Here is a 15,156-nt window from a genome sequence, read left to right on the forward strand (position 1 = left end):
CGGAAGGTTTTGTCAATCCTGAAAGATGCTAACAAGTATGCAAAGCTCCAGTAATCCTTCTAAGGACTGGAGTAAGAATCTCGGAGTTGGAATGTATGCTTTGATGAAACGATCAAAGTTTTGGGTGTATACAAAGTTTATGAGAAACTTGTATTTCCAAAGAAGTGAGTGGGAGCACTATAGAATTTCCGATGAGTATATGTTGTTAACATATTGTTGATCGGAAATGATGTAGAATTTCTGGAAAGCATGCAGAGTTATTTGAAAAGTGTTTTTCAATGGAAAACCTGGATTAGGCTACTTGAGTATTAAGATCTATAAGGATAGATCAAAACACTTAATAGTACTTTCAAATGAATACATACCGTGACAAGATTTTGAAAGAGTTCAAAATGGATCGGCAAAGAAGGTGTTCTTGGCTGTGTTATAAGGTGTGAACATTGAGTAAGACTTGAAACCTGACCACGGCAGAATAGAGAGAAAGGACGAAGGTCGTCCCCTATTCTTTAGACGTAGGCTCTACAGTATGCTATGCTGTGTACCGCACCTGAAGTGTGCCTTGCCATGAGTCAGTCAAGGGGTACAAGAGTGATCCAAGAATGGATCACAGGACAGCGGTCAAAGTTATCCTTAGTAACTAGTGGACTAAGGAATTTTCTCGATTATGGAGGTGGTAAAAGAGTTCGTCGTAAAGGGTTACACCGATGCAAACTTTGACACTAATCCAGATTATTCTAAGTAGTAAACTAGATTCGTATAGTAGAACAGTTATTTGGAATAGCTCCAAATAGAACATGGTAGCTGCATCTGGGAGATGACATAGAGATTTGTAAAGCACACACGGATCTGAAAGACTCAGACCCGTTGACTATAACATCTCTCACAAGCATAACATGATCAAACCCAGAACTCATCGAGTGTTAATCACATGGTAATGTGAACTAGATTATTGACTCTAGTAAACTCTTTGGGTGTTAGTCACATGGGGATGTGACCTTGAGTGTTAATCACATAGCGATGTGAACTGGATTATTGACTCTAGTGCAAGTGGGAGACTGTTGGAAATATGCCCTAGAGGCAATAATAAATTAGTTATTATTATATTTCCTTGTTCATGATAATCGTTTATTATCCATGCTAGAATTGTATTGATAGGAAACTCAGATACATGTGTGGATACATAGACAACACCATGTCCCTAGTAAGCCTCTAGTTGACTAGCTCGTTGATCAATAGATGGTTACGGTTTCCTGACCATGGACATTGGATGTCATTGATAACGGGATCGCATCATTAGAAGAATGATGTGATGGACAAGACCCAATCCTAAGCATAGCACAAGATCGTGTAGTTCGCATGCTAAAGCTTTTCTAATGTCAAGTATCATTTCCTTAGACCATGAGATTGTGCAACTCCCGGATACCGTAGGAGTGCTTTGGGTGTGCCAAACGTCACAACGTAACTGGGTGGCTATAAAGGTACACTACAGGTATCTCCGAAAGTGTCTGTTGGGTTGGCACGAATCGAGACTGGGATTTGTCACTCCGTGTGACGGAGAGGTACCTCTGGGCCCACTCGGTAGGACATCATCATAATGTGCACAATGTGATCAAGGAGTTGATCACGGGATGATGTGTTATGTAACGAGTAAAGAGACTTGCCGGTAACGAGATTGAACAAGGTATCGGGATACCGACGATCGAATCTCGGGCAAGTATCGTACCGCTGGACAAAGGGAATTGTATACGGGATTGATTAAGTCCTTGACATCGTGGTTCATCCGATGAGATCATCGTGGAGCATGTGGGAGCCAACATGGGTATCCAGATCCCGTTGTTGGCTATTGACCGGAGAACGTCTCGGTCATGTCTGCATGGTTCCCGAACCCGTAGGGTCTACACACTTAAGGTTCGATGACACTAGGGTTATAGGGAAAGTATGAACGTGGTTACCGAATGTTGTTCGGAGTCCCGGATGAGATCCCGGACATCACGAGGAGTTCCGGAATGGTTCGTAGGTAAAGATTTATATATGGGAAGTCCTGTTTTGGTCACCGGAAAAGTTTCGGGTTTTATCTGTAATGTACCGGGACCACCAGGAGGGTCCCGGGGGTCCACCAAGTGGGGCCACCGGCCCCGGAGGGCTGCATGGGCCAAGTGTGGGAGGGGACCAGCCCCAGGTGGGCTGGTGCGCCCCCCCCCCACAAGGGCCCAAGGCGCCTAAGGGGAGGAGGGGGGGGCAAACCCTAAGGGCAGATGGGCCTTAGGGCCCATGCCTGGTGCGCCCCCCTCTCCCCTCCACCTGGCCGCCACCCAGATGGGATCTGGGGGCTGCCGCCACCCCTAGGGAGGGAACCCTAGGTGGGGGCGCAGCCCCTCCCCTCCCCCTATATATACTTGAGGTTTGGGCTGCCCAAGACACACGAGTTCCTCTCCTTCTTGGCGCAGCCCTACCCCTCTCCCTCCTCGTCTCTTGCGGTGCTTGGTGAAGCCCTGCTGGAGTACCATGCTCCTCCACCACCACCACGCCATTGTGCTGCTGCTGGATGGAGTCTTCCTCAACCTCTCCCTCTCTCCTTGCTGGATCAAGGCATGGGAGACGTCACCGGGCTGTACGTGTGTTGAATGCGAAGGTGCCGTCCGTTCGGCACTAGGATCTCCGGTGATTTGGATCACGACGAGTACGACTCCTTCAACCCCGTTCTCTTGAACGCTTCCGCTTAGCGATCTACAAGGGTATGTAGATGCACTCTCCTTCCCCTCGTTGCTGGTTTCTCCATAGATAGATCTTGGTGACACGTAGGAAATTTTTTGAATTTCTGCTACGTTCCCCAACAAACTGTTCCTTCATCAACTTTAATGATTAACAAGATCCAGTGAAATCTGCATGCACACACGTTTGCATGTCTTAATTAAGCGGGCATATGTAAGCAAAAACATGTAGCTATAGCTAGTAGGGAAAATCAGAATTTGTAGTACAAGACAGTGTGACTCACTGGAAGTTGTAAGGAAGTAGTATATCTTCATTGTATTTGAGTTCCTTGAAGAACTGTAGCATGCTTTCCTCTACACATTTTTCGTGATATGGATCTATTTTCCATGTGTATTCATTAATGGTATTTGGGTCAATGAACCCAATGCCATAGCGTCCACCTTTTTTCATTTTATAAATCTTCATCCTGCATAATACCACATAAAAGAATATAGTGAGGATAATTACAGGTAATGATTGATCAAAATGATCACTACAGCTAGCTTGAGACTTAAATTACAGAAAGAAATCACTTACAGACAATAGCAACTGACGACAGATTTGTCGAGTGCGTCTTTATTGTATAGCTGAAATAGTTCTGAATACTCAACGGTCACAGCTTTCTTATGGTAGTAATGCTCCTTGTTGACATTCACCATGAGGGACTCCCGATTGGAAATCTTGGTAATGTCCATGTACCATTGATGCAATTCATACATTCTCGTAGGGAGCTTATTGACCTCCTCTGGCTCGACCAAAGGTTGGCCCCGGGCATATTTCCGTTTTATTTCCTCCTCTCTAGTCGGAGACATGGGCTCGATATCGAGGAGTTGTCCAACAGTGATCCCGATCGATTCAGCCTGCGCAATATTCTCCTCGGTTATTACCACATCACCCACCCCGGGAACGTTAACGGTTTGCCCACAATAATATTGGGCGCGCCTACTCTCATGTGTTGTTGGCACAACAAGCGGGGGGATTGATTATGTTGCTTGTTCTCCCAGCTGGGGAACGGTTTTACCGCTCCTTTTGCTAGCTGATTTGCTCGAGCTCGAGCTCGCCTCTTTCTGTAGATGTGCTCGATTTAACTTCTTGATGTGGCGCTCATAGTCTGTGTCAACAGGCTTGGGAGCTGGTGCTCTAGCCATATGAATGAAGTGGTCAATCTTTTCCACAGGCACTTTCTCCCTTGGCGGCGGTGGCGGTTTCGGTGCAAAATGGGCTTCCACCTTGGCCTTCGATATGGCTACGTTTTTGTCCTCGGACTTGTCGTAAGGCCTCTGCGGAAGAGGCGCGAGGCTTGGACCATATTGAAATCGCTTGCCTCCGCCTATACCTCCAGTACTACCTCGACTTGTACCGCTACGCACCATAGCTGAGGCGGCTCTCTTCCATGATTGCTGAGGCGGCGAAGACGGCTGACGTGGCTGAGTTGGAAGAGGAGGAGTGGCCTGAAGCTGTGCCGGACTTGGAGGAGGAGTGGCCTGAAGCTTTGCCGGACTTGGAGGAGGAGGAGTGGCCTGAAGCTATGCCGGACTTGGAGGAGGAGTGGCTTGACGCGTTGGTGGACTTGGAGGAGCGGGAGTCTGCTGACTCGGTGGCGGACTGCGACGAGGAGTCGGATGATGCGGTGTCGGTGGCCTTCGAAAGATGATGCAATCCTTTCTCCATAGGAGGATACGATGGTTGGCCTCTCCTAGTGTGTGCTCATCGTCACCTCCAAGAATGTCAAGCTCTAGCCCCGAATATTGGTCCACTACCTCATCAACCAAGACACGAGCATAGCCCGCTGGAATCGGGTTGCAATGGAAGGTTGCCTCGGGGGGATTTGTAAAAGCAAGGGCGTCCGCCACCTTCATGGATATGTTCTTCATTTTGAAGTGTAGCTCGCAGTTAGTGTTCTCCATGATGTCATCCACTGGGTAGCTATCCAGCAATGCGTCGCCCGGGGCGGAACCCACGCTGCTTCTCAGCATGGATGGGACGGTGCTATCCATTGGTGGATCATCCGCTAGCTGTTGAGACCCCCTTTGCTGGCTAAGTGAGTCGATCTGCTCCTGCTGCCGCTGGAATTTGACTGCCAAGTCCGCGTGCGCTGATTCTAGGCCTTGAAGGCGTTCATAGTCTAGCTTCCTCTGCTCCTCCTCCATCTTCCTCTTCTTCTCCTCCGCAATCTTCTTTCTCGCACGGGTTCTGTAGTCGGCATTTCAGTCCGAAAACCCCTCATACCACAGAATAGTGCCCATGCCTCGTGTTCTTCCCGGGTGTTCAGGATTTCCCAGGGCACGCATAAGCTCGTCGTTCTATCTGTTGGGCTCAAACAACCCCGATCGAGCCTCTTCTATTGCAACAAGTACCTTATTTTCGACTCCGTCCAGACATGCCTTCTTCGAAACTTTGGCTGTCTTCGGGTCCAACTCCCCCCATGCGCATAGAACCAAGTCCTGCACCTGGGGGGCCAGCTCAATGTTTCTGGAGTGACACCTGCATCCATCATCTCTTTCTCAGACTTATCCCACTTAGGCATTCCCACCGCATAGCCACCTGGCCCCAGCTTATGGAACTTATCCTTTTTTGCGGCATTGGCCTTGTTTATTCTGGACCGTTCCTTAGATAATTCCGAACCCTTGAATTTCACAAAATCGTCCCAATGAGCACTTTGCTTCTCTAGTGTTCCCTCGAATACTGGAGTCTTCCTTCCTCCCTTGACGTACTTGGCCCATTCACGAATCTTGTGGTTCTTGAATGCAACCGTCATCTTCCTAAGAGCAGCGTCCTTGACTTTCTCCACGTCTGCATCTGTGAAATGATCTGGTAGGGTGAAATGTTCCATGAGCGTTTCCCAAAGCAAATGTTTTTGTCTGTCGTCGACAAAAGTAACTCCTGGACGTGGCTTTGCTGGCTCTCTCCATTCTTGAAGGGAGATCAGGAGTTGGTCCTTCACAAGAACTCCGCATTGACGAATGAACTTGTCTGCAATCTTCTTAGGTGCTAATGGTTCGCCATTAGGTCAGATTGCCTCGATATTGTACTTTACGCCCTCCTTCAACTTTTTGTTCGGGCCTCGTTTCGTCCTGTTGCCTGAAGATTTGCTCGATCCGAATGGCTGAAAGAAGAAAGATCGATTCGTTAATATATCTTCAAGTCATTTAAAACATGTGATGATCACCAGATGCCTGCTTATATAAATATATATACCTCACCGGTCTTTGTTGTTTCAAGATCAACATTTTCTTCGTCATGTTCATAGTTCATGACTTCATCAATTCGGTCGTCGCGATCGAATATCATATCACCCTCCCCGGTGTTGTTTAGATATTCGGAGCCGTCATAATCTTCTTCATTCTAATCATCATCTGGCCCGCGAGGATTACGTATGATATTGAACAGGGCCTCTTCTCCCTCTCTGCCGGTATTGTCCGCCGTAGGTTTTGTTTAACTAATCCAAAAGAAATATATTCAAATTACAATGCATGGATGCAATCAATTAATAAGGAAAAACTGAATCAATCATAGTACATAATAAGCATCATCGAATATAACCTCGAATACGTCATCTCGAATAATAGATATAATCTCGAATACATCGTCTCGAATAATAGATATAATCTCGAATACATCGTCTCGAATAATAGATATAATCTCGAATACATCGTCTCGAATAATATATAATCTCGAATACATCGTCTCGAATATTATATATCGAATACATCACTGGCTAGGTAGCTAATAAAGATCGAATACTACAGAAGAATCTAGGACACTCGCGGTTCCTGCGGCGCGGGCGGTGCACACCCAAAGAGAAGGAACCTTCACAAGATCATAGCTGAAGTGAGATCCCTGAAAAAACTGCCAGGTATTGGAGAACCTGCCGCCCTCTAACGCAACCATGTAGCGATGGACGTGCTCGTCCTCCTCCCTGACACGGTGACGTACCACCTCCGGCGGGGCCGGCTCCCTCCGCATCGAAACTGGCCCACACGAACGCCACCAAACGAGATCAGGGTCGACGACGGGACCCGGGGCCGGGTTCCTCATCAAGCGGCGCGCCCCTCCAGGCAGCACCTCCCAGTGCCAGCCCGGCGGAGCCCAGTCCCGGACATGGGTCAGTAGGACGTCGTCGCGGACGGGTCGACGGCGAGGATGCAGGCCAGGCATCATCGAGAACAAATACTAGCTATATGCCCGCAAAAAGTAACATTTTTTTAATGATTGGATTTTGATAACTAAAATTTCTAACATTTCTATATAACTAACATTCCTATAACATTTCTAACTATGCTATATAACTAACATTTCTATAACATTTCTAATATTTCTATAACTAAAAAACAGAAAAAAAATTATAACATTTATATATATATATATAACTAACATTTGTATAACATTTCTAATATTTCTATAACTAAAAAAAGAAAAATTTCTAACTTTTTTATAACTATTTCTATAACTAAAAAACAGAAAAATTTCTAACAATTCTAACATTTCTATAACATTTCTAACAATGCTATATAACTAACTATTTCTATAACTAAAAAAAGAAAAATTTCTAACATTTTTATAACTATTTCTATAACTAAAAAACTAAAAAAATGTATGTGTGTGTGTGCTCACCGGCGAGGCGAGAGGCGACGGGGGGCGGCGACGGGGACGGCTACGGGCACGGCGACGACGGGGACAGGGACGGGGCGGCGACGACGGGTCGGGGCGACGACGACGGGGACGGGGCGGCGATGACGGGGACGGGGACGACGCAGGACGGGCCGGGACGGGGCGGCGGTGACGACGGGGACGACGGGGACGGGGACGAGGCGGCGACGGGGGCGGCGACGAGGGATATGGAGACGGGGGCGGCGGGCGACGGGGCAGAGGAGAAGAAGTAGATGAGAAACTGAAATTTTTGAAGTGTTTAGTTATATAGGATGGACCTTTAGTACCCGGTACTAAAGGGGTGCGCTTCCCGCCGCTTGGCCTGGCCAAAACAGGCCTTTAGTATCGGTTGGTGGCTCCAACCGGTACTAAAGGTGCCCCCTTTAGTACCGGTTGGTGCCACCACCCGGTACTAAAGGGGGAGCGCTGGCGCAGGTGTGGTGCGGCAAGTTTAGTCCCACCTCGCTAGCCGAGGGGCGTCCGCACTGGTTTATAACCCCCCGTGCGGTAGCTCTCTCGAGCTCCTCTCAAAGCAGGCCTACTAGGCCTACATGTTCTGTGCTGCCCTGTGGGCCTACTGGCCCTTTGCGGGCCTGCATCCTGGCCCAACAACAGGTTGGGTTTCTAGTCGTATGCAGGCCGCTTTGGCCCAGTAGGCGGGCTTTATTTTTATTTTTTTGCTTTATTTATTTTTGAGTTGTTTTTTTGTGTATTTAGAGTTTCTTTGTGAATAGTTTTGCTTTAGGTACAAAAAATTACAAACTTTCTGTTAGTGCCCGTAGTTTTCAAATTTGAATAGTTTAAATTTTGAATTATTTGAAATTAGTGTGAATCACTAGTTTGTGAATAACTTAACTTTAAAAATCAGTGTATTTAGAGTTTCTTTGTGAATATTTTTGCTTTAGGTACAAAAAATTACAAACTTTCTGTTAGTGCCCGTAGTTTTCAAATTTGAATAGTTTAAATTTTGAATTATTTGAAATTAGTGTGAATCACTAGTTTGTGAATAACTTAACTTTAAAAATCAGTGTATTTAGAGTTTCTTTGTGAATATTTTTGCTTTAGGTACAAAAAATTACAAACTTTCTGTTAGTGCCCGTAGTTTTCAAATTTGAATAGTTTAAATTTTGAATTATTTGAAATTAGTGTGAATCACTAGTTTGTGAATAACTTAACTTTAAAAATCAGTGTATTTAGAGTTTCTTTGTGAATATTTTTGCTTTAGGTACAAAAAATTACAAACTTTCTGTTAGTGCCCGTAGTTTTCAAATTTGAATAGTTTAAATTTTGAATTATTTGAAACTAGTGTGAATCACTAGTTTCTGAATAACTTAACTTTAAAAATCAGTAAAGGCATGAAAGAATTTGTTTGCACATAAAATTTCTTTGCGTTTCAAATGCCAAAACACATAATTACCCTAACTATTACAGAGATTCCCTCCTGGGTGTGAAACACAGAAGAAAGTGATGATAGTGAAGCCGATCACATCTCAGATCTTTGGGTGTGAAACTTTTTCTTCGCGTGTGTCCCTTTGCGCCATAACCATGGAAAATCTTCATCATTTAACGGGATGCTCGGGTCAATATTCACTGTGAATGAAGCAATTTCATCAAACTTTTCATAATCTTCTGACATGTCTGTCTTGTCATCCACTCCCACGATGTTTCTCTTTCCAGAAAGAACTATGTGCCGCTTTGGCTCATCGTACGATGTATTCGCTTCCTTATCTTTTCTTTTTCTTGGTTTGGTAGACATGTCCTTCACATAGAAAATCTGTGCCACATCATTGGTTAGGACGAATGATTCGTCTGCATACGCAAGATTGTTGAGATCCACTATTGTCATTCCGTACTGCGGGTCTTCCGTTACCCCGCCTCGTGTCATATTGACCCATTTGCACCGAAACAAAGGGACCTTCAAACCACGTCAATAGTCAAGTTCCCATATGTCCTGTATATAACCATAATATATATAATTCCTCCCAAATTACTAAACTCAAAAATCAATCACTATATAAAGCATTGCACGAGCTAATCTAGCAATGAGAGATGAAAGGAAAAAGTTGCTAACCTTTGTGATCATTTGAATGGATGGGGGCCTTCAAATCTTGGGCAAAATGTGTGATGAGCTTGAAAGGAAGAGGGAAAAGAACAGAGAGGAGAGGGGAAAGGGGAAGAACAGAGCGAACTCGGGTGGACGAAGGGTCTATGTAGGACGACCTTTAGTACCGGTTCGTGATACGACCCGGTACTAAAGGTGCTGGAGGGGCCCCGGACTGACAACATCCTGCCACCACTCACTTTAGTACCGGTTCGTGGCACGAACCGGTGCTAAAGGTTCACCACGAACCAGTACTAATGAGAGCGGCCCGGCTAGCCGTTGGAACCGGCACTAATGTACATATTAGTGCCAACTCAAATTCAAACCGGCACTAATGTGCTTCACGTTTGACCCTTTTTCTACTAGTGTTATCAGTTTAATTCTACCAGTTGCTGTGTTATGTCAAAAAAAACATCCGATTGTTTCAAACCCTAGTTGCCGCGGTGTTTAGTTGTCTTGATCAATTTAATTCTACTCAATTGTCTTGTATAAGCTCATCAGTCGTTAAAAACTAGTTGTCATGTTATTTTGCAGCGCTTGCCATTTAGAATTCAACCTAGTAGCCAGATATTTCATATATGTACACTATGGCAGATAAAAAACTTATGTGTGAGATAGGCAGATAAGGTTGCCTAGCCTGCAACTTCCTGCAATCTTACCACTAAATTACACCTTTGAGCACCTTCGAGATACTAAGCCGATATAACATTTGAGATTTTACGAAGTCATCACAGATGTCTCGCAGTAGTAAAAAAAATAGACCATGCATACATATGCTACGCAGGCTTGTGTCGGGATTGATTGGGGCATCTCATCTATAATCTATAATACCTAAATAGTTCATCCCCACTATCCTAATTCTCTTGACATGCAGCTTATCCACCTCAGCAGCCCTGCCATGTCATCTTTTTTCTCCTTTTCTTCAATAAAATCGTGTGAATCAATTTCTATTTAGTATACGTGCCTAACTTTTTCTGTTGAACCAAGCGAACAGTCAAGAGTAAAAAAAAATCAAGTCATGCGTTATGGTCTTATGGATAGCCATCCAAATTAAAGGCAACTTTCGTGATTCCCTTCCTATTCCCCATGATCAAGTGGCTTGCCTCGTCCTTCCCGTCCCAGAGTCGCTTCCTTCAATCAGTTACGACCTAGGCAATCGAACAGAAGCTGCTCCACTAAGCTGGTCTCTTGACCTCTCCACTACGATCTACTATAAAGGTTGGTTTCATAGCATGGTACTACCACATGGAAATCAAGAGACCCTTTGTGGTTCTTCTCCTCTTCCGCCCCACGCGGGCTAAGGCGGAGCGCCAGGTTCTGCACACCACGCGGCGATGTATCCGGTCGGCAAGCGGATGAGGATCTCCACGAGCACGTCGGCTGGCAAATGCGGGAGCGCGTCCATGGTGAAGGCGGAAGAGGAACTGAGGATCGTATCAAAAGCAGGAGAGGGTCCGCTACATGCCGCAGCCTTTGCAGCTTCTCTTGGCGATACTGCAGGTGATTAACCTTCATGATTTCTTATTCTATGTTGCCGGACGACCACAACACATGTAATGATGCAGGAATGTTGCCATCCACTCAATCTAAGCAACTGATTTTAGCTGCGTAAGGGGCAGCCCAAGATAAGTACGCGTACAGTTGGTCCTTTCAGTTCAAATGTCCAGTTCTTCGCTTCCCCTTCTCAGATTCATGTGATTTTTAATCTATGGATTCTATCAAATTGGCACACACACATAGATTTAACTAAATTATATACTTATGTGTAATTAGGAGGGTAATAGATAACGCATATTACATCTTTTGACAATGGCAAAATAAAAAAAATTGTTCATATTACTAAATTATATTTTTTATCACATTCCTTTCTGTAATTATATATAGATGCCTGATGTTATGGAATAATATGAATATTTCATATGCAGCTCACATATGCCAACTGTCATTTCTTTCAAAATTTCCTTATGAGACGACCTCACATGCTACATGGTCAATCACACATTCAGCTTCCTACAAACTGCACTACGGATTGTACCAGAAATTAGTAATTAATTATGTTGCCTAAATTTATAATTAGTTTTTAGGGGGGAATTTAGAATTAGTTATTGGCAGAGTGATCACCTTCATTTGTAATTATGAACTATCTTTAGTTTTTGTATCATAGTAAATCCTTCATACATTGTTCTATCCATAGCGTAATTACTTTGATCCTTTTCGAAATCTAGAGGGAAAAGATCAAAGAAGTTGATAAATGGTTTTCTGAATGTATGTGACTGAGAAACAATTCTTAGCCTTCAGATTTGTTGTACCTCAGCCTATATGTAAGCAATTTTAGTATATTCCATTGATGTGGATAATCTATTTGCTGATCTGTTTGTGCACGAATTCGTTCAGGAATGTCACTGTTCTCTGTATCCGTGTTGAGTTTCTCTTTAGCAATTATCACCTTCAGAGATTTGTAGTCTTTCTATTTTTGCCAAACATTTGTTCACACACAAGCTTTTACAGAAGTATTGTGTTCAATGTGGTAATAAAATTAATCGATTATTCTGTTGTATGCATGTAAATGATACATCCGTGAATGCGTTGTATCATCTACCATTATAATTGATTAGTGTATTTGTAACAAACATAGAATATTTTCTTTGATGTGACAATCTTTCCGAAAGGGCTCTTTTGATCCCGAGCTCGCATACTCCCTGCTGAATAGGAAAATCCGAAAAAAATATTCAAAATATTCTGTTTTTTTGTGATAAACATTGATGAAAGTTTTAACTTCCTGCAATTTTTCATGATGAAATAACATTGGTAGAGGTCCGGACAAAAAGAACAAAATTGATGCTCCAAAATGGTTCCAACAATAGTTTTTTCGGAGTATCAAATTATTTTGGCCCGTACCTACAGGAATGTTATTTTATCACAAAAAAATTTGGGAAGTTAAAACTGTCATCAATGTTTATCTAAAAAAATATTCAGAAATTTTTGATTTTTTACCGATTCTTTACTATTATTTCCTAATTAGCTTCCAGTAATTCATAAATCTTATTGATGCATAAATTCCGCAGCAACGCGCGGGGTGTTATCTAGTTCTCAAAATAATTCGGACCCGTACTACTATGTCCACCTGTGCCTCTGCTACGCGTGAGCGTACGCGTCTCATGCGAGCGCACCGGACGACGTCCGTGCACACACCACTATATAAATTTTCCCTTTTACTTCCTCCATTCCTAAATATTTGTCCTTTTAGAGATTTCAAATGGACTATCATATACGAATGTATATAGACATATTTTAGAGTATAGATTCACTCATTTTGCTCCGTATGTAGTCACTTGTTGAAATGTCTAGGAAAACAAATATTTAGGAAAGGAGGAAGTATCTTTTTTTATTGTTGAGAAATTTCCCATTTATCTTCATATATACAGGGTTTTTTTGAGACAACCTCGCGAAGCTTACAGGTATCTATCCTTGGAGGGGGCATGGGCTGCCGGATGGCCCAAGTGGGCTCTTGGTGGCACCGACAGCTCTTGATGGCCATGTGACGCCCGCCTCGGTTCGTATCGCAGCGTCGCCTGCAGGGAGCCCTGGCTGGCACTGCCCAGTGGTCTTGCATGCTGATGTCATATTGAGGTCACCCATGTTTTTTCCTTTATTCATCACATATATATATATATATATTGTACTGTTGTTTTTATTTCGAAATATTCCACACACACACACATATATATATATGTAATTAAAAATGTTAAATGTGTTTATATAAACTTTGTTTTTACGAATGTTTTTATTTCTAAATATTCTATATAAACTTTGCATAAATTTTAGAAAATGTTAAACATGCATTTGAAAAAGGTTGAAAAAGTATAGAAAATATTAATCATGCGTACGAAAAATGTTCTGACACTCAAAAAATGTCACATGCTTAACAAAAGGTACACACCATTTAAAAAATCTTTATACAATGTAAAAAATGCTAGCGTAATTTTTAAAAATGTTTCATACATTCAAAAAATCTATGTTACATTTAGGAAAATCATTCATGAGTTTAAAAAAAAATCTGTTTTTTAAAACTGTAAAAAATATAAAAATATATATTTGCGTAATAGAAATAAATGTTTCATACCATTAAAAAAATGTGCGTGACATTTTGAAGAAAATTTCCTACATTTCAAAAAAATTGTTCCGGACAATTAAAAAAATATAAAGTGTAAAAGAATGCTATCATAGGTCTAAAAATGATTATTTCCATTAGAAGATGTATGTGAAATTTTAAATAAATATTCACATGTTTCCAAAAAAGGAATGTGAAAAATATGAAAATGTTTATTCGATGCAAAAAATGTTTACGATGTGTATTTGGAAAATATTACTGTGCATTCAAACTTATATTTTAAAAAATGCACATCATGTATTTGAAAGATCTCCAAAGTGTATCAGAAAAATGTTCCGCGTGTGCTCTAAAAATGTAAATTTTATACGAAAAAAGTAGACATGAGTTCCGAAAAAAAATCGATAAATCCACAAAGAAACAAAAAGAAAAGCAAAAAACTGGAGAAAGCAAATAAAGAAACAAAGAAAACCAAATATAATGAAGAAAGAAAAGAAAACCAATGAGAAAACAAAGAAAAACCAAAATAAAATAAAGAAAAACTGAAGAAGACCGTGAAAAAGCAAATAGAACCAACAAAAATACAACAAGAAAGTGAATGAAAAACTAAAAAAGGGAAGAAGACTGGACCGATCGAAGGTACACCGATCGTTACGAGCGGCAGCGACTACCACGCTAAATTTGCATCATGCCGCTCACAATCATGCAGCATGACATTTCACAAGAAAAAAGAACCATGCAGCATGATGCAAAATCTGACAGCCGAAACGTGGGCGCTATAGATTTTCCAAGAAAAAAAAAGGATGATCTCCGTCCACAAAAATCCTCACCGATTTCACCATCAGTGCTGAACATACGAATGCAAACAAACACCATGAAACTTGGAGAGAGTTGGCACACGAATTCGAGAAACACAAAACATACATCCATGCTCGACGCATCCGCACTCATTCACATGGACAGGCTGAAAACCAAGTCTGCTTTTTCCGTCAGTAGGAGCCGAGCTGGGTGATCTTGCCGCCGAGCTGCCTCTGCGCGTAGGCAAAGAGCCGGCCGGCCTCCTCCCTGCCGACGGCGCCGTCGCGGTTGGCGTCCGCGGCCTGCACCCCTCCCCGCGCCTTCCACGACGCGAACCACAGGTTGAGGCTCCGCAGCGCGCGCTGCAGCTCCTCCCGGCTGATCCGGCCGTCGTGGTCCGCGTCGAACTGCCCCAGCCACGCCCAGAACTCCTCCGCCGTCACCTCTCCCTGCGGCAGCCCGCGGTACCGCATGAACGCCATCGATCCAGAGCGAGCTCTGCTTTGATCGTTTGCTAGCCTGGCTGCTGCTTCTCGCTATCGGAGTGAGCAGCTGATGTGATTGTGATGAGGAATTGGGCAGCGACGCACCGTCCTATATATACGGGGGAGCAGGGTTTGCAGAGGCACAGTTACCGCACGTTTTTAACAGCTCCACGGACGCGCGTTGTGACATGACGCGTAAATATTTCACTCGGCTTGGGTGATTTCAGTTTAAAGAATGGGTCGATCGCTAGTGGGGTTTTAAC

The 15,156-nt window shown here is 43.3% G+C and overlaps 1 protein-coding gene across 1 annotated transcript; it reads right to left on the reverse strand.

Annotated features, from left to right (window-relative positions):
• Window positions 1–14,366: 14,366 nt before the first annotated feature.
• Window positions 14,367–14,993, reverse strand: LOC125523796 (probable calcium-binding protein CML17). The gene has a single exon (XM_048688869.1). The coding sequence runs from the start codon at window positions 14,888–14,890 to the stop codon at window positions 14,600–14,602; it is 291 nt and encodes a 96-aa protein (XP_048544826.1). The 5' UTR covers window positions 14,891–14,993; the 3' UTR covers window positions 14,367–14,599.
• Between the last annotated feature and the right edge of the window lie 163 nt (window positions 14,994–15,156).

The sequence above is a fragment of the Triticum urartu genome, chromosome 7, assembly GCF_003073215.2.
Source record: "Triticum urartu cultivar G1812 chromosome 7, Tu2.1, whole genome shotgun sequence".
Lineage (NCBI taxonomy): Eukaryota > Viridiplantae > Streptophyta > Magnoliopsida > Poales > Poaceae > Triticum > Triticum urartu.